General features: G+C 35.4%; 1 protein-coding gene across 2 annotated transcripts in view; it reads left to right on the forward strand.

The window, feature by feature from the left end:
• The window catches only part of ZNF800 (zinc finger protein 800), a 52,562-nt gene that overhangs the window by 25,789 nt on the left and 4,960 nt on the right, over positions 1 to 21,813 (forward strand). The window contains exon 6 of one of the 2 annotated variants that reach the window (XM_079786104.1): positions 866 to 20,918. The exons of the other annotated variant lie outside the window; for it this stretch is intronic. Within the exon in view, the coding sequence (XP_079642230.1) occupies position 866 (1 nt within the window). The 3' untranslated portion in view covers positions 867 to 20,918. Of the gene's footprint in view, positions 1 to 865; positions 20,919 to 21,813 lie in introns of those variants that run through there. 2 annotated transcript variants of the gene reach the window in all.

Below are 21,813 nucleotides of genomic sequence, written 5' to 3' on the forward strand. Positions count from 1 at the left end.
ACAGGTTTAATTTGATTCAGTGACTTAGTCTACTAATAAATGCATTGTAGGAAAGTTAAATATATTAGAAGAATGAATTTGTGAAGGCTATAATTATAGGAAAAAAGTCCTTTGAGGCACTGTAATTATTGTAAAAATTAATCTGTGACGGCTAAATAAAGTGCTGCACTCAAAAAAAAAATCCCCAAATTGAATTTAGAATGATTAGCATTATTACTTACATTTAACATAGTGTTTTTAGGCAAAGGGGAAAACTTGATAAAAGTTTGGAATTTCTTTTTCCTTCTCCTTGGGAGTATGTGTCAGTTACCATTTTTAAGTTTGATCTATGAGAATGATTACTTAGATCCCAAATCCTCTTATTTTTCCCTTTTTTGTTTAAATAACCTTGGCGATCATTTAAAAAATATAGTTAATATTATTAAATAGGGATTAAAAATTTTTTTTGGTGTGGTTGTGCATTGCAAGAAAAGTGAAATCCCTGTTGGGAAGAAAGAAAAAATAATACTTTTTTAGGAGGTTTTGGAACAAATGTAGATTTTTAAAATGCAATATAAAATAAGTAGATTCCCTATCTTTTTTTTTTCAAGTCTCTCTATATTTTTAATTTAAAGTTTACCTCCAGTACCTGTGTCCCCTGAGTTAAGGCAATTAATATATTTAATTAGTATTAAGTTAGTTTTGGATTCAGGTTCTCAAGAGTGCTGAGTAGGTTAAATGTTGTGGTTTGATTATAACATTTTTTTATTTTTGTGGAAAACTTATGATGAAACCGTTCTTTAGAAGTGATTTACTATTGTATAATTTTAAAAACAAGCTTTGATTGGTGAACTCAAAAGTGTTCATTTATTCCATTTCTCCTCAGATAACTTCAAGTGATGTACGAAAAGGTTTGGAGTTCATATTTGTGGAAAGACTTTAAATTGGTGTTAGAACCACTAAACGTCTTCAAATGGTACTATGAGAAAAAAAAAAAAGAAAAACATTTTCATAAATATTTGACTGTAACTGCTGTTTTCTCACTAAAAGGATAATTATCTAACCACTTGTTTCAAAGGCACTGCCTTTCCCAGCACTTTCAAGTAGCTGTGACATTTACCTATTGTCATCACAGTCCATCAGCTAACCAGTGTCTTCAAAAATGTTGCAAATTTTGTTTTTCAAACAATTTGTTGATTAAAGTGATCAACAACATGAAGAAAATATCACCACTGGTGATTTTTAATTGACAAAGACTTGCTATCTTAGTGATTTTAGTTTTGTTCCACTTCATTTGGCAAAATTTTCATCGGATTGTACAGATATCTGGTTTCCTAGTGAGTGTATGTTATGACCAAAAGACAAATTAGTATCAACACATTATACATATTTAGCTTACTAATTATTGGTAATTATTTTCACATTCGTTTATTTCTAACTTGTTCTCCAGCACTTAAATGTTTGGAAGTTTCATTCTAAAATATATACTTACAGGAAAGTTCCAGTTCATTTTCACCCATGATCATTACATTTTTCATTTGTAAACATCTGAGGTTTTTATGAAAATTTAACATTCCCCTATTTTTCTTTAAATTTTATACAAAGCACTTTAATGATAGATGCAACTTAATTTTTCAGTTTCTATTTTTTTAAAAGACCACACATTTACTAATGTTAATATGAAGGTAGTAAATAGCTTACCGATATTTTATGGATGCTGACAATCCATGCACAACCACTTCTTATGATACTAGTTTATTTCTTTAAATATTGCTAAAAAAGGCAGGTGGGGTGTAAACCCTGATTTTTTTCTCCCAAGTAAAATCTGAAATGACCACTTTAGATATTTGATTCCTACTGTAAAATTTGGAAAATAATGAATTCTTGTTCATTTTTATAATCAAGATTTTAGGAAAAACAGAAGTACACCTATCTTTATGAAATTTTGGACAGGTTTTGTGTATCAATCTTTTGTACTTTTTAGGGAATATTTTATTTTTTAGTAATTTTTGTCAAATTATAATTTTAAAAGGTACAGCAGAGAATATACCATGTTTTTATATAGGTTCATACCTGTACTTAGGAGGGACCCTGTCCATCTATATACTTTTGTATAAAATTTTAAAATGTTGAAGATCCACAAGGTCATAATAAAATACTTCTATAGCTAGAGAAACATTTACCCTCCCCAGTGCTTTGCACTAAAATATACTGTGAAAGGAAACTAGAAAGACTGTAACTGTTGCTGGAAATGTTCTATATTGAATGTACATGCTCTTGTTGGAAAAATGTACTATATGTGATGGAAATAAACCAGACTTGGAGTTATTTCAGCTAAATGTGCTTCAACAAAGGTGCATTGGTTGAAACTTAAATGTTTTATTATCAAATTTAAATTTATTCAGTGACTATGAGCAGCTACACTTGAATTATATCTTGATAGTTTTATTTTTAAAAATTAGAGTTATAATTTCTCTTTAATTTAAAAACAGATTTACTTTTCCACATATGGAAAACTTGTACTTATAGGTCTAACTTTAATGATTAATAGTGTAATATATTTAGGGAACTAAATGTGTAGGTGGTATTTCATTTATAAACCATCTTCATTAGTTGCACATTATTAAACATGTATGTTTGACTTTTGCAAAGTGTTATCTTTTATGCATTCCTACACACAAGACATATTCCAAAGATATTTTCCAGACTTAAGTACCTGTAACCAGTGAAAAGATAAGAGAATTCTTAAAAAGCTTGGGTTAGCTCTTTACTACAGCCTTTCATCTGTATGTCAGACTTTTCTTCTCTGCTTTACTTCTTAAATACTATATGGAAGAAAGAGGGGAGCCCAATTGCTGGAGTTTTCTTACTTCACTCACCTGTTTCCACATGTTTTCTCTGTCATAACTCTAGGGCTACACAGGAATTTAGAAGGAGAGACAGGGTTCAAGGACTGTCAAAAATATTATGTGAGTCACTGAGAAAAAAATAAAGTTTTGTTAGGACTGGTTTACATTAGAAGGGCCTAGAGAGATTAGGAATATTTATCATAATAACCAAACTAACAGATCATGGCAGACATAGAAGTTAGAGGCTAAACTGGGACCAGTTTAGAAAGGTAGAATGAATAAGAAGAAGTGATTTGAAACTCTTTGTTCTTCCTATTCCTTTCTGGTCTTCATTCTTATTTTTTGGTTTTATTTTGAATCTTGCTCTCTGTCATCTCAGAGGCTTAGGGTTGAGCCTCTTGAGAAGAAGCCTAGGAAATTGGTGCTGGAAGCCATTTTGCATGTAGGCTATATAAACAAATATTGATAGCATTTTTTCTTCTTGGTGTAGGGAGGTAAAAGAATCATCAGAAACTGCTTAAGACCTATCTCTGGCTATAGATAATAACCACCTTTGCTGCTATTGGCTCAATTAAGAGTTTTTCTTTAGAATTTAACTCATCTTTTTTCCTGAAGATACGGTCCTCTCCTAAGTGTGATGAAAAGTAGGAACAAAAGATATGGCTTGCACTTCAATTTCCTAAGTTTGGATAGTACAAGTGAGGGCTGGATGAGGTATGGCTGACACTGGGCAGGTATTCATTAGCCCATGTACCTTGAATGCACAATGACTTGGTTCATGTCTCTTATTTTTTCTTCTTTATTTCCTAATTCAAGAGGAAAACCTTCTTGAAGAATATATACATATTCTTGAAAAATATATAAATTAACCATATTTAATTTTTAGCTTGGTTTTGTATATATGGGTCAGGTTTTCTGTTGACACAGATTGCTTGCATTGTTTAAAAGTACCTTAACAATTTTTAGGAATATGATTTTTGTGTTGTTTTATGGTCAATAGTCTGTTCTCAGTTTGTTTTAAAGAGTTTGTGGATGCAGTAGCAGCAGGAGGGGAGGAATAGGGGGGGAGGATTGTTCCTTTGCTGTGGCTTGAGGCTGTGGGTATAGAAAGAGGAATTTCCCAGTAGGTGTTATGACAACTAGTTATGGAGATAGAGAGGCATAAGTGGATATCATTTATTGTTGTGAAGTTGTAAAAGATCTCTTCAAATAACATGACCACTGAAGATGAGATAGAAATACTTCTAAAACTTTGGAAATGAGGTTTCCAGGTTTATTGCAGTGGCCTGCGGAAGTATTCCAGATCCTTAGGAGTTTTAGAAGTCACTTATCTAACGGACTCCATAGATTACCAGAATTATTATTTAGCCATGGTTCTGTTAGTTGATCTGAAACCATGCTCTAGGATATGTGTAGCATGCTGTTGGCTGTGCTGTTAGACAAGATTCTTCAGTACTCTGTTATTCTTTTCCTCTTCTCTGACTTTAAGAGCTAATCGAAACCTCAGGATTGAAGAGGAGTAGGGATCAGCAATCTAAGAACTGTTATTAGTTGTTTGGTTTCTAAGTCATCAGGCACATGATAGAATGCAGAATAAAACATGTTTCATTTAAAGTCACAATTATTTTGCCTTTTTAACTTCCCAATTACTCCTCTTAAAATTTTTTTTCTGTAGACTTTTCCTTTGACTCATGTTTTGAGCTTCCAACTCTTATCTTTCCTGTTTTCTCTTCTGGGTAACAAGAGATCTTAGAACTAAGATAGCTAAAATGTTTTTTGAGAAGGCAAGAGGGTGTGAAGTCAGTTCATTTCCTCCTGAATCTTAATGTTCTATATTCTATGTGTCAGGTTTATTATTTAATTTTAGACTTCTTCCTCTGCATATATTCACCACTAGTGTACCACAAACAGGGGAGCACAGGTGCATCTGGTTGGGAAAATGCCCAAAGTTGGAGGTTTTGCTGTGTGCTCACTCAGCAGAATTAATTTGCTTGATTGTGTATTTTTGAAGTCAGGGTCTATGTCTTGATAATTTTGTTTAGTGCCTAGCATATTTGATGTATACCAGGCTCTTTAAATAAATGTTTGATAATGATATTAAAGTAAGCAGTAGCCTTTTCCGTCTCAAAACCATGTTGTCATATACTTTGACAATTTAAGTTCATAAATTTTTACTATCTTAGTATTGATAGATTTCACTTATTTTAGGAAATATCACCAGTACTAAAATGAGAGTTTATGATAATAAAGAGAATTCTTAGCTAATCATAATGAATGTTCATGGAGTGCTTATTGTATGCCAAGCACTCTGCTGATCCTTCACATGCATAGTACTCCTAATTCACCAACAGCTCTCTCAAGTAAGAACTGTTACTTCATTTTCCTCATTTTGTAGTACAGAAAATTGAAACTTAGAGAAGTTCGGTGATTTATTCAAGTTCACATCAGTAGTATATTACAGAATTGAGACTTGATACTAAGTCTGACTACAATGCATGTGCCCTTCATCAGTACACCTAACATTTGCACATTTGCAAAGCACATTCACTACATTACCTTATTGGCAGTTTAGTGTAATGCTTTGGAGCCAGATTAGTTGGTGAAATTTCTGGATCCACAAATTATTTACTGAGTGACATTGTGCAAGTTACTTAACCATTTTGTGCTCTTAATTACCTCACCTATAAAATAGGGATCCCAGTACTTCTTAACCTCATAAGTTGTGAGGATAAAATGAAAAACACATTTAAAATACTTAGAACAGTGCATGGCATGTTACAGTAAATGTTAGGATTACTATAAGTGATCAAAATGTGGGAATTTTTTTATTACCTCTTAAGTTTAGAAAGTTTTAGAGAAAACTTTATTGCTACACATCATATTTTAACTGCTGCTTTTATTTAATTGATACAATGAAGGTAACTATAATTTTCTATCAGTTCTTTTCTAATCAGATATTACTAGTTTATTATTCTTACTAGTAAGTGTTTATCTTGCAAAAGGTGTTAGGTAGTTGTAAGCACATTCATTGTAAGTTACACTTTATTTTTATGGTTATTCCCCAGAGTAACCCATCTTCTTAAAATTCTCATTATTATGTGTTCTGTCACACAAATATTTTATTCTTGGTCATGTGTAAAATATTGATATGGAATACATATTAACATAGCTGAAATATTTCTGTAAAACAAAAGTGGATATGTGGTATTATTTGAGAGAGAGCATTCAATTATGGAAAGAGTGGATTCTTCAGAAGAGCATGATTTAGGCTAAGCCAGGAGTTTCTTTGGTGAGTGTGTCATGAAAAGATAAGAAATAACACTTTTCAACAGTCTTGCCAATGGTAGTCATTAGTGGCAGTACTCCAAATTTCAACTGAGGCCCACGTACTGTTAAATTATCTGCTGAGAGAGTTTACCCCCACATCTGACAGTTATTGATTTAGCTTTTTTTTTTTTAAATCCTCTCCTGAGGATACGTTTTTTAGGGAGAGGAATGGAGAGAGATCAATTGGTTGCCTTCCATACAAGCCCTCACTGGGGAGCGAACCCGTAATCTAGGTTTATGCCCTGACTAGGAATCGAATGCACGACCCTTTGGTACACAGAAGGACACTCCAACCAACTGAACCATGGGGCCAGGGCTGATCTTGCCTTTTTTAACAATAAGATGATGATTTTAGAAATTTTAGTGTTTTAGGGCAGTGATGGGCAACCTTTTGAGCTTGGTGTGTCATACTTCGCCAAAAAACTGAGCATAACTCGGGTAGTGTGTCACTTTGAGGAAAAAACATTATTTCGCAAATGTTTCATCCTCGGCATGCGGCCGCCTCAGTGGCCGCGTGTCATCAGAAATGGCTACGTGTGTCAGTGCTGAAACGCATGTCATAGGTTCGCCATCACTGGTTTAGGGACTGGTATAATTTGCAACACCGGAGAACCTTGTTTCTAGGTTTGGAACTTTAGATCAAGTGTGTGGCTTCTTAATAATTCTGATATTCAACTAATTTTGTCAGGTGTCTGGAGCATATTTCTGGCACACGGAATATTGTAATGTTTAAACAATAGAATGGTGTGGTTGAAAAAATAGCCAGACCAAAATAAAAAGCCCCCATTTGGAATACTTGGAGCAATAATAACTTGCAATGTATTTGGGTGTCCTGTTGTACATAATCTGGTAACACTTTCACTACAAAAGTATGTAATGATGATATTCAGAGAAGAAATTAATACATCAGAATGAACCAAAATGAACCTTAAGTGCATATAACTCATATTACAACTCAGGTTTTTAATCCCTTTTATCTGTGGGATTATCCTGAAAGTAAATTAGTGCTAACAAGTGGATCTGTGACTGTAGTCAAACTTCCTAAGCTGTACAAAGTATTTTTTTCTTAACCTGAGGCTGTTTTGGGTGCTTTGGTAGATCTGAATCCCAAAGTACCTGCTAGTTGTGACTGATAGCTTTTATTTTGGATGGGAACAAAAAACAAGAAGTACTTTTCTAAGAAAAAATAGGGAAGCACTAGGAATATTGTGTGCTCAAGTGACTGAATGATATGGAAAAAAATTAACTTAGGGAAAGGATTTTTATGTAGTTTCTTTGAATTTTTGAGAGACAATTTGTTAGGGTTGTTTTATATAAGCTTCTGTAGGAGAGTGGTTATGTCATTTTCATGCCTTTTGGTCATTAGATGTTATTGAGTTCCAACCAGTTAACTAGATCTAAGTAGCACAGTATCTTTAAACCACAGATGCTACAAGATGGAAGTACTAGTAAAACCCACAGTGGCTTGGATCACCAGCCACCAAACAATTTGCCAAGTCTTCTAATTGCAGGTGTGTAACTGCATGTGCATTCATGTATACAAATACTGGGCTATGTTGTTGTTGTGTGTGTGTGTGTTTGGTTGCAAACACAGAGTTACTTGGTCTGTAGCTTGTAAGGAGGGGTTTATTGGAAGGTTTTATGTGGGGAAATAAGGGAGATAGAAGTGGCCAGGCCTTATAGGAATCTAGGAGTATTTGTTCAAACTGGCTTCACCATGTAGATTTCATAAACGGGAAAAAAATGCACTTCTAGTGATTGGGTATCTCCCTTTTAGTAGCAGAAGTATTGCTTCTCTGCTGCTGTTAGCCCTTTTCAGACTCTGCTTTTACTTTTCTTTACAAAAGGAATTATCACATTCTATGCCTTCTCAATATGGTTATTACTGCCTCATTACTTCTGCTGCATATCTTCTCTGTGTCTTTCAGCTAATTTCCCTCTCCATAGAGCTTGAGTTCAGACTCCTGTAAGAGAAAGTGTGATTGGTTCAGTTAGGTTGGGCTAATCTTCTATGCCAGGCTTTTTTATAGACTGCTAACCATAGGCTGTTCTTCATTGATTGGCTGCTCTTGGGACAGGTGCTCTCTGTTGGTTCTATCATTGATGATCATGGTGGTAGAGTCAGTGGAATAAAACATGGCCCTGGGTCCAATAAAAGGAGTCCTTTTAATATATATATATATATATATATATATATATATATATTTCAGAGAAGAAGGAGAGGGAGAGATAGATAGAAACATCAGTGAAGAGAGAGAATCATTGATTGGCTCCCTCCTGCACGTCCCCTACTGCGGACCCTGGCATGTGCCTGACAGAGAATCTAACCATGTCCTCCTGGTTCATAGGTTGATGCTCAACAAGTAGCCACACTGGCCGGGCAAAGGAATCTTTCAATGGGAATCTTTCACAGAAGGACTCTGGATAGCCATGTAATAATCTTTCTAGTACATGTCTTTCTTCTATTTTAAAGGTGATAGAATTAAAAGTAACCTATGGGCTTGACTTTTATATCAATGCATCACCAACAATCCTTTCCATGCTGAGAAAATGTGAGAAAAGCTTTGCTGATCAGCACCTGCAGTTCCTTTCCTGAACTGCCTGATGCTGTTTCCATCGTTGGCTTTGCAGATTCATGGACAGCCTGAAGTTTTCATTGAGGAAAAGCCATTACATTTCCTGTAACAGCTTATTAGGCCATTCTGTCAGTTGCTGCTATTTTCCAGACACCCACAATTATGCTGCACAGTTTGAGTTGGTGATTTAGTGAATCCTTAAAATATTGCTTCTGCTTTTCTACATGTACTTTCCACATTTAGGCTTACTCTGCAATAGCTGCTTTATATCCTCTCATTAATTCCTTCAACAACAGACACTATTGAGTGTCCTTCATGTACTTGGCACTATTCCATTCTTTTGGGGATACAGAATCATACTGTGGTTAAAGCGTGGTGTTTTAAGTATCAGCAGACCCGAGTTCAAGTTCTGACTCCTTTATTTACTGTCTGTGTAGTTAGGGCAAGTAAATTATTTTTTATAAACTTTACTTTTCTTGTCTGTAAAATGATATTAGAAACTACCTTATAGATATGTTTGTTGTGGGAATTTATAAAAGTTTAAGTATATCCTATATAATAAAAGCCTAATATGCAAATTGTCCCCTCAACTGGGAGTTCGACCAGGAGTTCCACAAGGGGTAGTGGCTGCAGGGGAAGGGAGACCCTCCCAGGGTATTGCTTCTCTGCTGCTGTTAGCCCTTTTCAGGGGGAGGGAGGCACCCCCAGCCAGCAGCCACTAGGGACCCTGCTCATGCACAAATTTTGTGCACTGGGCCTCTAGTATTGTATATAATATACTTAGCACAATGCCTGGCTTAAGTAAGAGCTCAATAAATACGTATTACGGTTGTAGTGATCACTAAAATTATTGTCAGTTTGCTGCTGAAATACTTTCTAGCACTTAGTTTCTGGTTATCTTGCTTTGCCATTTAATGTTCGTTGCCTTTTTGTTGGCATTAATCCAACTGTTTAATGAAAAGTCAGATGTAACATCTGTGATAAAGCCAAGATATACACAGTTATTAAGTTAAAACATTTTATGGGTCTTCAATATGTTGCCATTTTTTTTGCTGCACCTTTGACTAATTACCGAAGGATTTGTTGAATTTTTTTATATGATTTTGCTATTTTGTGATTAATGTCTTAAAGAACAATGTATAGTTTAGGTAGTGAAACTCAGCATCTTTGTTTTTTATTTTTATAAACATTAGGCTGTGGGTACATGAACATATTCTGAGTTTACAAGCAAGAATCATGTCTTCTCATTGTCTCACCAGTGCCTCGCAGTATACCTGGCATAAAACAGGTGCTAAGAGCATGTTGAAGGAATGAAAGAAGGCAGACAGGAACATTAACATCAATTATCTTATTATTAAGGCTTATCATTAGTCCACAATATGTCTTTGCTTTTAAGCTTCTTTTCCCAGTACCTCATCATCAAATATACAGGGTATCCCCCCAAAAAGTATACACACTTTAACAGCTGATAGCTCAAAAAATTTTAATATGTTTTTATTGATTTCAGAGAGATAAAGGGGGAAGTAGAGGGAGATAGAAACATTAATGATGAGAATCATTCTTAGGCTGCCTCCTGCACACCCCCTACTGGGGATCGAGCCCAAAACTCAGGCATGTGCCCTGACCAGAATCTAACTGTGATCTCATGCTTCATGGGTCGACACTCAACCCCTGAGTTATGCCGCCCGGGCTGATAGCTCAATTTTGAAAATAAAATGTATTTTAATAAACACTGCCTTTATAATTGTTCAAAGTGTGTGTACACTCTATATATCGCTTCTCTACCTGCAAGCTCCTCTTTTTTCTGTTACTGATGGCTTCTGTTACCTGACTTCATGGCTACTAAATATTGGTGACAGATTCAAACTCATGGGAGTGCTGTATTGACTGTATACCCTGATAACTAGTCCATAATCAATTATACACTATATGGGTATATACTTAGTACTTTTTAATAATTATTTTAAAGATATTTTTAGGAGATCTGTGTCTTGATCACTGTTGATTCCCCAGGGCCTAGGATAGTTCCCAGTTCATAGTAGGCACTCAGTAAATATTTGTTGAATGAATGAACAATATAGGCCATGTTTATACCATCCACTTGTGAACCATCTGCAATTATTTTCTATCTCTACATTTGTATTGAAAGTTCATGTGAAGGGCATTGCTGACCACATAAAAGCTCAATCTGATGGCTTGCTTTTCATCATGTTTGACCTTTCTACAACCATTAATGCTTGCAAATTTACCTTTCCCAGGTTTTCATGCTCACTTATAACTGGGTCACCTTGGGCCAGTCTCAGCATGGTATTACATCCAAAACACACACACAAAACAAACAAACAAAACAGACAAGCTCAAAAATCTTTGAAAAATAATGAACCTTTTTACTATTTACAGAAATCTTCTAAGGTGGTCGAAAGGTACAATTACATAAAACTTAAGCAAACTTCATATAAGTTCTCTTTATTCATCTCTCCTCTCAAATTCTTATATAGTTTGGCAGCTTCCTCCAATCTCTCTTCTGTAACCTTTCCCCCCGAACCTGTAAATTTTCTACAAAAAAACCCTTGTCCACTTTTCTCATCTTCTGGTCTCTTATTTTCTTCAAAGAGGAACTCACTCTGCAGTTTACATCACTTTAGTTTCTTGGTTTCTTCCAGGTTTGTTTTGTTTTGTTTCCCCAGCCCCGTTATCCTGCTCAGGTATTCCAAAAGTCTGGGAATATCCCCTTGATTCATCTGGTTTTCCCTTACCAACTTTCTTTGTTTGATTTTAATCTTAAAAGCCTTATATGAGACACTGTCTCCTCCTTCCTGAACTTCTGGGTTCAGCTGGGTTTCCTCCTGGTGTGTTTCTGGAGTGCCTCACCTTTAGCAATATTGAAATGATCTATTTGTGTCCCTCCTCTAGGCTATAAGCATCTTAAGGGGTAGAGCTCCTGTCATTTACTTACATACCTAGTATCTAGCATCATACCTGGAATGTAGTGGATGTTGATAAATATTTATTGAACTCATGCTCCTGTGAACTCTGATTCTTCCTCTCTTGCCATTGGCTTTTATTTTGTTAGTAGGTTTTTAAATATGGATCAAAATTTTCTTAGTCCCTTTCTTATTTTATACTCCCTCAGTGATTCATCCACTCCCAGAACATCACTTACCACTTCTGTGAAGATACTCCAGACTTATTTTTCTAGCCCGCCTATTCTTCTGATTCTAAGACCCTTTAAAAAAAAAAAAAAGACTACTTGTTTTTAAAGTTGCATGTCAGACATCTCCACATGGATATTTCTCCAGGATCTTAAATGCAACAAAAACGCAATAGAACAACTTACCTTCCCTTTATAATTGTTTCCTGTCTTAATTATTCACATTTCTACCCTCCTACTTACCTAGGCTAATTAGAATCCTAGGCAATACTTGGACTTCTTTCTCTCTCTCACACTCTTTTACCTGATCAGTGGTCCGTGCCTGTCCATTTTACCTTTGAATGTTTTTCACATTTGGCTCCTCCCTTGCCATCTCCACTTTTAGTAGTTTAGTTTGGACTCTTATCTCTTTCCTACACCATTGCAATAGTCTCTTTACTGACCCTCTTTCTAATCTGTCTTCCAAGCTGCTGTCAGAACTATCTTCCTAAAACACAGATCTGTTCGTTACTCTGTGTGCATCGCTTTTGTTCATCACTTGACTAACTTACTCATTCTCAGGTCTCAGCTTAAATGTCACTTATAAAGAAAGACAATTTAAACTCTGTCTCCCTTGTAGTTCTGTTCTCACGTTCCTTTATTGTCATCCAACATAGTTTGTAATTATCCTTACATCTGCGTTTTGTTCAATGTCTGTTCCCACTGGAGAGATGTATGTAAGAGACTAGGGAGAGTTATGTAGACCCTGTGTGTACCACAATGCTTGGGACATAATAATGTTTAAAAAAACATTTGCTGAATGAGTGGATAGATGATAGATAGCTTATCAGTATAGGCAAGCAGGAGATAGCAAAGGCAGAGAAGTTGCAGGGTCCTGGAATCTTTCTATATTCTCAGAGTCCTTGGTTTGTGTTCCAGCTATTCTGAAATTAGTAATCAGCTTCTCCCTTCTGCATTTTGCATTTATTTCCATGAGGATGTGAGTCAAAAACTATATTACCCCACACATGCTAATGCTGATGTCACCAGCTGATTAGGGGCCTTGGTGGTGGCAGCTAGCTTTGTTTACCTGTTAAATTGATGCATAGGTGGTGCCGTAGACATGCTGCCAAACAGGTATTAGCTAGGTTGCACTAACCCAGATTCCTTTTTAGTCTCTTGAGTGATGCAAGCCTTTGTACTATACAGTATGCTAATTAAAGTGTTTATTACTTATAGGACGAGTTGTATTTGAAATGAGGTATTTATTTGCCTTTTAAGGATTGAAGATTTCATTTTAACAAACTTTTATTGCTAGAAGATGAAATAAGTTGTTAAAAGTATTATCTAGGGACAGATTTACAATAATAAGCAAATTAAGCCCCCCTCCCCCCTGCATTGAGCCTGCTCAAGTGTCAAAAATCTAAGAATTTCATGAGTATTTTTCAGATTTCACTGTTTTAGGCTGACTTGCTTCATCCATTCAGTAGACATGTTGAGCTTCTAGTTTGTACAGGACAGAATTAGGAGCTAGGGTTACAGAGGTAAGACATGCAGTTCCTCCTTTCAAGTTTGGTGGAAAAGATACATTATAAGGACACACAGCAGTGGAATGTTAATTATGAAAAGCCTTCCCTGACACTGAGGGAAGACTTCTCGTGATTTCTAAATTCATTCTTGAGTCAAGTTTCAAGTTGGCTGGGCAGAAAAACTTCCCAGGTAGGTACAGAGACCACATGTAGACCAAGGGAAGGAATGAGACAAGGCAATGGCCAAATCAAGAAAGAGCTTATGTGCCAAGTAGTAGTTTGAATTATATTTTCAAGATTAGGGGTAGCTGTTGAAGGGTCTTAAGCAGGGACATCTGATAGCATTGAGGAGACTGAATCGGAGTGGAGGTAGAGGGTAATATTTGTGGTGGGGAAATAAAATGGAAGCCAGTTTCAGAAATCTTAAGTGATAGCAGCCTAAATGTAGGTAATGCTAATGAGACCATGGAGACAGATACAGATACTGTACTATAATTATTTCAGAAGTGGAATTTTCCAGACTGGAGATGAAGAAGGCATTTAGTATGCTTCTCAGGTTTGGGCATTTTGTTTGGGCAGGTGAGTGGTACCATTCTTTAAGGTAGGAAACGGGAGGAGGAACACTTTCTAGGGGGAAATATTGAATTAAAGTTTGGGTGTGTTGAGGGTGAGGTGTTTGTGGGACATCTACTTGGAGATGCTTAGGAGGAGTAGGATATACAGACTAGAGGTCAGGAGAGAGATTGCGCAGGGGCTGGAGATTTAGGAGTCATTGTACATGTGGTTGTTGCAGCCATAGGTTTTGAAGACATTATCGGGAAGAATAAATAGAAACAACATAACATAGCACTTCTCACATTCTTTTATTTATTATGTAATGTAGTTCAGTGTCTTCCTATTTTAGTTTTTCATTTTGAAAATGATATTTGGCTAGCACTGGGTTTCTAAATCTATAATATAACATATATATAATATAACATATTTGATAATAGTCTAAGAAGTACTGGATAGTTAAGATATAATAATGTGGGCCAATCTATGTGTTGTATTTAGAGGGCTTTTAAAAAGACTAAGACCTATTTTAAAAGATTACTTATTTAAAAAGGAAATATCTAATTTTCAAAGATAAAACAATCTATTAGTATTCTTGGATTGACAAGATTTGTTGAATCCCATAACTTTGATCTGTCCAGGAATTGTTTGTTACTTAATCCCTGTGACTCTGACCAAGGCAGAAACTATTTCTGAAAAGTAGGAGAAAGCCATCTGGGTAAATTAATAGAATCTGACATACTATATACAATAAATTTAAGTAATTTAGTATCCATTGCCAGATTCTACAGGAAAAACAATATGCTATTGAACATTGAACAAATTATTAAAATATATTAATTTTACTTTGTCAAGCTGCACTTTTTGGACCAGTGCATATTTAAAATAACAGTTAATAAAAACTAGGTTCTGCATTGTCATACACGTTTCTGTGACCCTTCCAATTTCTTTTTTTTCTTTTTATTGAATGTATTGGGGTGACACTGGTTAACAAAATTATACAGGTTGCAGGTGCACAGTTCTACAACACACCATCTGTACACTGTATTGCGTGTTCCCCACCCCAGGTCAAGTATCCTTCCATCACCACTTATCCCCCTATACCCCCACTGACAGCTGCCAACCTGCTCTCTGTCTATGAATCTGTCTCTATTTTGCTTGTTTGTTCATTAGATTCCACATACGGGTGAAATAATATGGTACTTGTCTTTCTCTGACTGGGTTATTTCACTTACAGTATAATGCTCTCCAGGTTTATCCATGCTGTTGCAAAGGGTAAAATTTCCTTCTTGTTTTATGGCCAAGTAGTTGTGTAAATGTACCACAGCTTTTTTATCCATCCATCTACTGATGGACACTTGGGCTGCTTCCAGATCTTGGCTATTGTAAATAATGCTGCAGTGAACATAGGGGTGCATATATTCTTTTGAAGTAGTGTTTCGTGTTTCTTCGGATAAATTCCCAGAAATGAAATTGCTTTCTGTCACCTCCTTTTTGAAGGGAGAACCTAACAATAAAACTTTAGATTTTGCCATCTAGATAACCACCAGAGTTCAATGGAGATTTTTGTCAGCTTTGAAACGGAAATGAAGCAGCCTATTTACCCTGCCCGGGCCAAGGGATACTTACAAGGGTATGCAAAATGACTTTTAGGAAGTCAGCCCTATTCAGGATACACATCATTAATTTAATATTGAAAGCATAGGTCTGTATCCCATTTGAGCTATCCAACTTTTGATTAACTTAAAATATGCCTTTAAAGGGGAGATAATCCAAGGAGACTTTGTCAAATTTCTATAGAGTAAATTATATGGGTAAGTTATGACCCTTGAAAACTGAAGTCAATAATAGAAGTGCTGGCAGACTTGAACTATAAGAGGATAGCAATAATAAAACAACATTTTATTATAATCTTATAATCTATAGTAGAATAAGGAAAAACCTTTAAAGTTTTCTGTTCTGATCTGAAAATGGTTTTCTTTTCTTGTTTTTTTTTTGAACTTCAAATTAATCAATAATAGGCATTAGCATAAACCTCATATCCATGTCAAAATAGCACAAGGCGCATTGCTGTAGCACAGAATCATTTTAAATCATAAAACTTTTAACTGATACCTGTTTCAAATCTTTCTTTTAAAATAATTTGTTTTTAAACATTGATTTTATTTTTTTTCTTTCTGGCAAGCCTCTTTATACCCATTTTTACCTCAGTAAATCACTAAGAGATATTGAATAAAGGTAATATGTATATTTAGGCTTTTCAAGGATTGTAACATAAATGAACAGTGGACTATGTTTAGAATATATTGAGGACTTTCCATATTGAGGACTTCATTTGTTTAATAACTTCCTTTATATTTGTTAATATTCTTTCTTATCCTATGTCAACATTTTACAGGTAAATTTTGTTTAGAAATCTCTTCCAAGATTTATCAGTGTTATAATTAAACACATACACAAACAAAATTTTTATAAGATAATGAATACCTTTATATTGCATACAAGATCGATAGATCACTGAGAGATAGAGGATAGTTTTCTTTGTTCTGATTTGACTTTTTTTTTTCGTACAGTGCAATCCATAGGACTCTATTTCATTAACCAGACCCAATTCCCAGACTTAAGCAATGGAAAAGTAAAACTGGCACCTTTTGAATTAAAAGTTACATCTAGATGGATATTGATCTTGTATTTGAGCCTGTTCAATCACTTTTGATATATTACTAGCATGTCATCATCACTCCTTTGTAGTAATATTCTATGAAGAACATTTGGCAACCCAGTATTTAAAAAATACTAACATTTTTGCCAAGTTACTATTTAAAATCAAACTATGACTAAATTGATCATCCTGCTATCAGAACTGACTCTCTTGCTGACTTTGTTTTGTCCATGCTATCATTGTCATTTTGCTTATCACACAGATTTTAAAGTTCTGTTTTTTTTTCTATGAATCTGTACTTGATTGCTCCAAACCATGCTGACCTCTTCCCCTGATAAACTTATATAACACTTACCATTTATTTTTCACTTTCATTTTTTGTTATTATCGCATTATTGTGTAATCACAGTGTCTCCATTTTTAGACTCAAAACCTTTTGAGACCCAAGACTGACAGTTTTACTCTGTAGCATTAGGGTTATGAATGAGGGGGTCCCAGGCCTGTCTGTCCCCATTCTCTGTTCCTGAGGAGTCAGTCATTTGGTTTCTTTTCAGTGTCCTCTTCATGTCCTACTTTTATTGGTCTAAACCTTATATTGCTCAACTTTTGGCTACTGTGATTCTGTTAGTATCTTGTGTTGATGAAGATTATGGATGATTTTTGGAGATTCTTGGGCTAATTTTATAGGAATACAGGGGAGACTTTTTTTTTTTAGCTTTTTTCTACTCAGTATTCATTTTTAAACTCTACCACAGAAATTCTTACCTCTTTATAATTGCTTTTAATAATATTTATTCTTTTGTCAAACTATGTTTTGACAGTCTATATATCTTAGAAGCAATAATTTGGATATATAAAAAAGGAGGATTAATCAGACTTTTACTTTTGGTACAGAATAAAAAAAAAGAAAAACTATCAATTTTATAAACATGAATTTTCTTCCCATACTCTCTTGCTTACTATGTTCCTTTTATAGCCTGATGGGAACAGAGCAGACAGAAATGTAAATAATTATAATATCATATTATGTATGTCACTGCAAAGTAAAGCTTAATTTATTTAGCCACCTGGCATTTTGAATATACCTTCTTTTGAGCCATAATTCTGTTGAATTGTAGATGGGACTCTAGAGATTTAGTATAATCTCATTTTAAAATGGAGAAAATTGAGGTAAGTGTTTGCACAAGGTCACACATGTAGTTAATGAAGAAGTCAGGAATAGAGGCCACCTATCTCTTAAAGATTATTTTAGTAGGTGATACATGTACATGTAAAAAAATAAAACAGTACAAAAAGGTGTACTGTGAAAGGTAAGTCTTCATCCTACCCCATCTCCCAGTTCTCTCATTCTCTTCCCCAGGGTCAAGAACTTACCAGTTTCTTGGACTTTCAAGAGCTGTTTTATGTATACGTACCCATATAAATGTCATTCCTCGTCACACAAATACTGGCATATTGTACACACTTTTCTGTACCTCCTTTTTTATCTTGTTTTAACAATATGTCTGAAAATTGTAGAAACCAGGTATTTTTATTCCTTGGTCCATGAACTTTCCATTTTTGCTATATTGCCTATCATTCAGACATCCAGTTTTTGCTAGTGGAAATAAACTAAGTGTTAAATTGTTCTTTGTTTCCAGCATATCAAATTGAGTACCACATGTGCAATATAATGTGTTTCACATTTTTTTCAGAAAGAGATTATGGTCACTGATTCTATGATAAAGGTTGAAGTTAAAAAAATCATAAGTGAAATATATATAATAATTACTGCTAGTTACCAAAAATAGCTGATTGGGATATTTTCTATTCCATTTGATAAAGTAATGGCAGGTGAATTTTTTAGGGAAGTAATTTACCTTTAGACTTGTGTAAATACCTGTGTGGTATGTGCAAAACAGTCTAATATCTCAGTCCAGTGAAAAGCAATGATTTTATAAATATCAAACCACAAATGTTTACTTTCTAAATTTTAAAATCTTCACATTCATATAAAAAATCAGAAATAAATTTTTATTTGTTAATTGAAACAGTTTTTAACTATCTTTTAATGTTCTTGGTAAGATTAATAATCTGTATAAAATATATCCTTAATTTTGATCATTTTGGCCAATTTACCTATCAATGCAATTGCTTTATTTTTCAGTTATTGATACCTTTTAGAACTCTTTGATTTTAGCACTCTTGCATCAAACTGTATAACAAATGACAAATTATTTTTTTAAAGTGTCCCATGCCAAATGTCCATGATAGGATTCATAGAGATTAAGTACTTATATTTGGGCTAAATAATTTAATTATTCAGTAATCCAGCACTCTTTCTAGAGATGGCAGTACTTCTGAGTATTTCTCTTTGAAAAATAGTACCATTTATAACTCCATCACTGATTGGAAAAAGGTAATCAGATTAAAAATATTTTTTAATAATACTGTCACAATAGTTAAAATTTAGTAGTAGAACAAGTAAGATTGTATCCTTGAGGTTCATAGCATTAGTGCAGCTTTTGTGTGTGTGATCCTCAGCTCTTGACATGAGGTCCTATTGGTTCTTACTGTATTCTGACTTTGGAATTCTTGGTGTAAGATAGTGACTTACAAATCTTGTCAAGAATTGTGTTAAGTCATGCTAGGACCTGGCTGTACTTACAGGTCTCTCTCCTATGGAGATATTATCAGAAAACAAACAATGACAAGCAAAACACTCCAAACAGGATAAAACAAAACAAAACACCCTAAGTAACTGCATATTGTGTATATTTGTGGACATGGGAAATGTCTTGATATTTATTCTTTAGTAAAAGTTTATATGTCCAAGTTCTTGAACTTTTTGTTTAGGTGACTAATTCTTTTGATAAGTGAAACAAATACTTGTGCCATTAAAAAACATATTCAACTTCTCTGAACACTATGTTTTGTTCCTCCCTTTCCCATCATTTCCATTTCTAATTAAATGGTTCTTTTGTGCCTGTGTATATGTGCATGTGAGTGGGTGTGCATATTTGAAATCACATAGCCATGTAGTTTGAAGATGGTGAGCAGGAAGACAGAGGGCAGGCTAGCCTCCCTGCCAGGGCTCACAGGTAACTTTGACATGGCCACTACTTTCTAAGGCTGGCCCTGATTATTGGTTCACCTGGCAAGGTGATTGACTCTAACTAGCCTCATAGATACTGGTGTATAAAGACCACAATGCTAGTTTTTAAAACTTGCAATGAGAAGTATCAGGCACACTCCTCATATTTATGGTTCAGTGTATTTTCTTAGTGGGCAAATCTACATGGAAAACTAAATTACAATCATAAGGTTGCTTGATGAACATTGAGTCAGCTCTCTGATCAATATCAACAAGCTCTAGTAGTGGGATACATTCATCTTTCCCATAGGAATATACAGGGTGGGGCAAAAGTAGGTTTACAGTTGTTAGTATAGAATATAATATAGTAAATACTATAAGAATAAACTCAGTTTTGTGTATTCACAACTATAAACCTACTTTTGTCCCTTCCTGTACTTGCCACTCAGACCAGGTATTTTTCAATTTTTAGAGCATCTTTTCTACTAGACCAGGGTGCAGACACATGGCATTTTTACTTTTTTGGTTTCATTTCTTACAGAGTTACTATAGACTATCTCCTTTAGTACATTTTCCCATTAGAGTTTATTAAAATTGCGCTAATGTATGTAAAACACTTAGCCTAATACCTGGCATGTCAGTAAATAAATGATAACTAATATTAATAAGTGTAACTGGTGTTGAATTCAGGTCATCTTGATACTTGTAATGTCAAAGACAATCTTTTATGCCATTTCTATAGATGACTGACCTATCTCATCTTTTACATTTTTTTATCCTTTAATTCTTTTTAACTCCTTAATGTCATTTATTCTTAATATTGAATCCATAAGCTAATTAGGGCCATCAGTTTTGACTCTTCATGATTTTGCTACTGTTTTGTTTTTGACATTTTGATTTTTTCAAAATTTTAGTTTCTTGTTTCAAAATACTCTATTCCCCATAGTTCCCCTATCTGTAATGTGCATTTAATGGAAGAGATGACCTTCAAGTTACTGCTCCGCCCTAGGGGAAAAATATCCTACCTAATAATAGACAAATATGCAAATTGACTGTACCTTCGCTATGCCTACGATGGGCCAGGAGGCGCGGGGGGGCGGGACTCGGGGTGGCTGGGGTGGCCAATTGGGCTGGCAGGACGCTGAGCTCGCGTCGCCAGCGGCGTCTCGAGCTCAGCGTCTGCGCCATGGCTGTGCTGCGGCACAGAAGGGGCCTCTGGGGCAGCGAGCTCACAACCCACCGCGGACCATCAAAAGCAGGGGAGCTGGGTTTCTGTCCACTCAGGCACCAGGCCTTTTAGAAGCCTCCGCCGCGCCGGAGGCTTCTGAAAGGCCTGGTGCACCAGCGGACAGGCACCCAGCTCCCCGCGATCAAAAGCGAAAGCGTGTAGGGGACCCTACACGTGCATGATTCAATCATGCACTGGGCCTCTAGTATCTTTATATCTTATTTGAATAAGTGATGTCAGTTGTAGTCCTTTCCATCTAATCATGCTTACCTCCATTTCAGGCTCTGCTTACATTCTTTCTCATGGAGTATAAAGTTATTTAGAAAGTGGTAGCAGCATCTGAACCCTCAGAACAGGGGACGGCCATGGAACTGGGAGGCAATGGTTGAAAAACACAGGGGTGGTCGTTTGGTGATGGCGAATTCAGCAGTCAACAATGACATTACAGATCTGACAAATACACTTTGACAAATCAAAACTTTGTGTGTGAAAATGAGAACAGAAAGGAATAATTGAGATGAGTCAGTGGATCACTCCAGCAACAATAAGCCTTGTCAGCCTTCCCCTCTCCATGATGTGGGGTTTACTTATTCTTCTAAGAGTGGCAAAGTAGATTTGTGACAACAGTGGGAAAATTGCCAGAGCTTCTTCTGGTCTTTGTAAAAATACAGATTCTGGTGCATTTTTGAAGCTGGTGGTCTCAGAAACACACTCTGAGAACCATCCTAGCAAACATTGTGGAAGTTCAGAAAACGGATAAATCATTTCACACTGCAGTATTCAGGGAAAGCTTATCAGAATAGCTTTGGTCTGGGTATTGAGTGATGGACATCATTTGAATAGATGAGAGGAGGGAAAAGACATTTTTTTTTGATGGGTGAAATGCCAAGAACAAAGGATCAGGTGGG

This window comes from Cnephaeus nilssonii (assembly GCF_951640355.1).
Source record: "Cnephaeus nilssonii genome assembly, chromosome: 12".
Taxonomy (NCBI): domain Eukaryota; kingdom Metazoa; phylum Chordata; class Mammalia; order Chiroptera; family Vespertilionidae; genus Cnephaeus; species Cnephaeus nilssonii.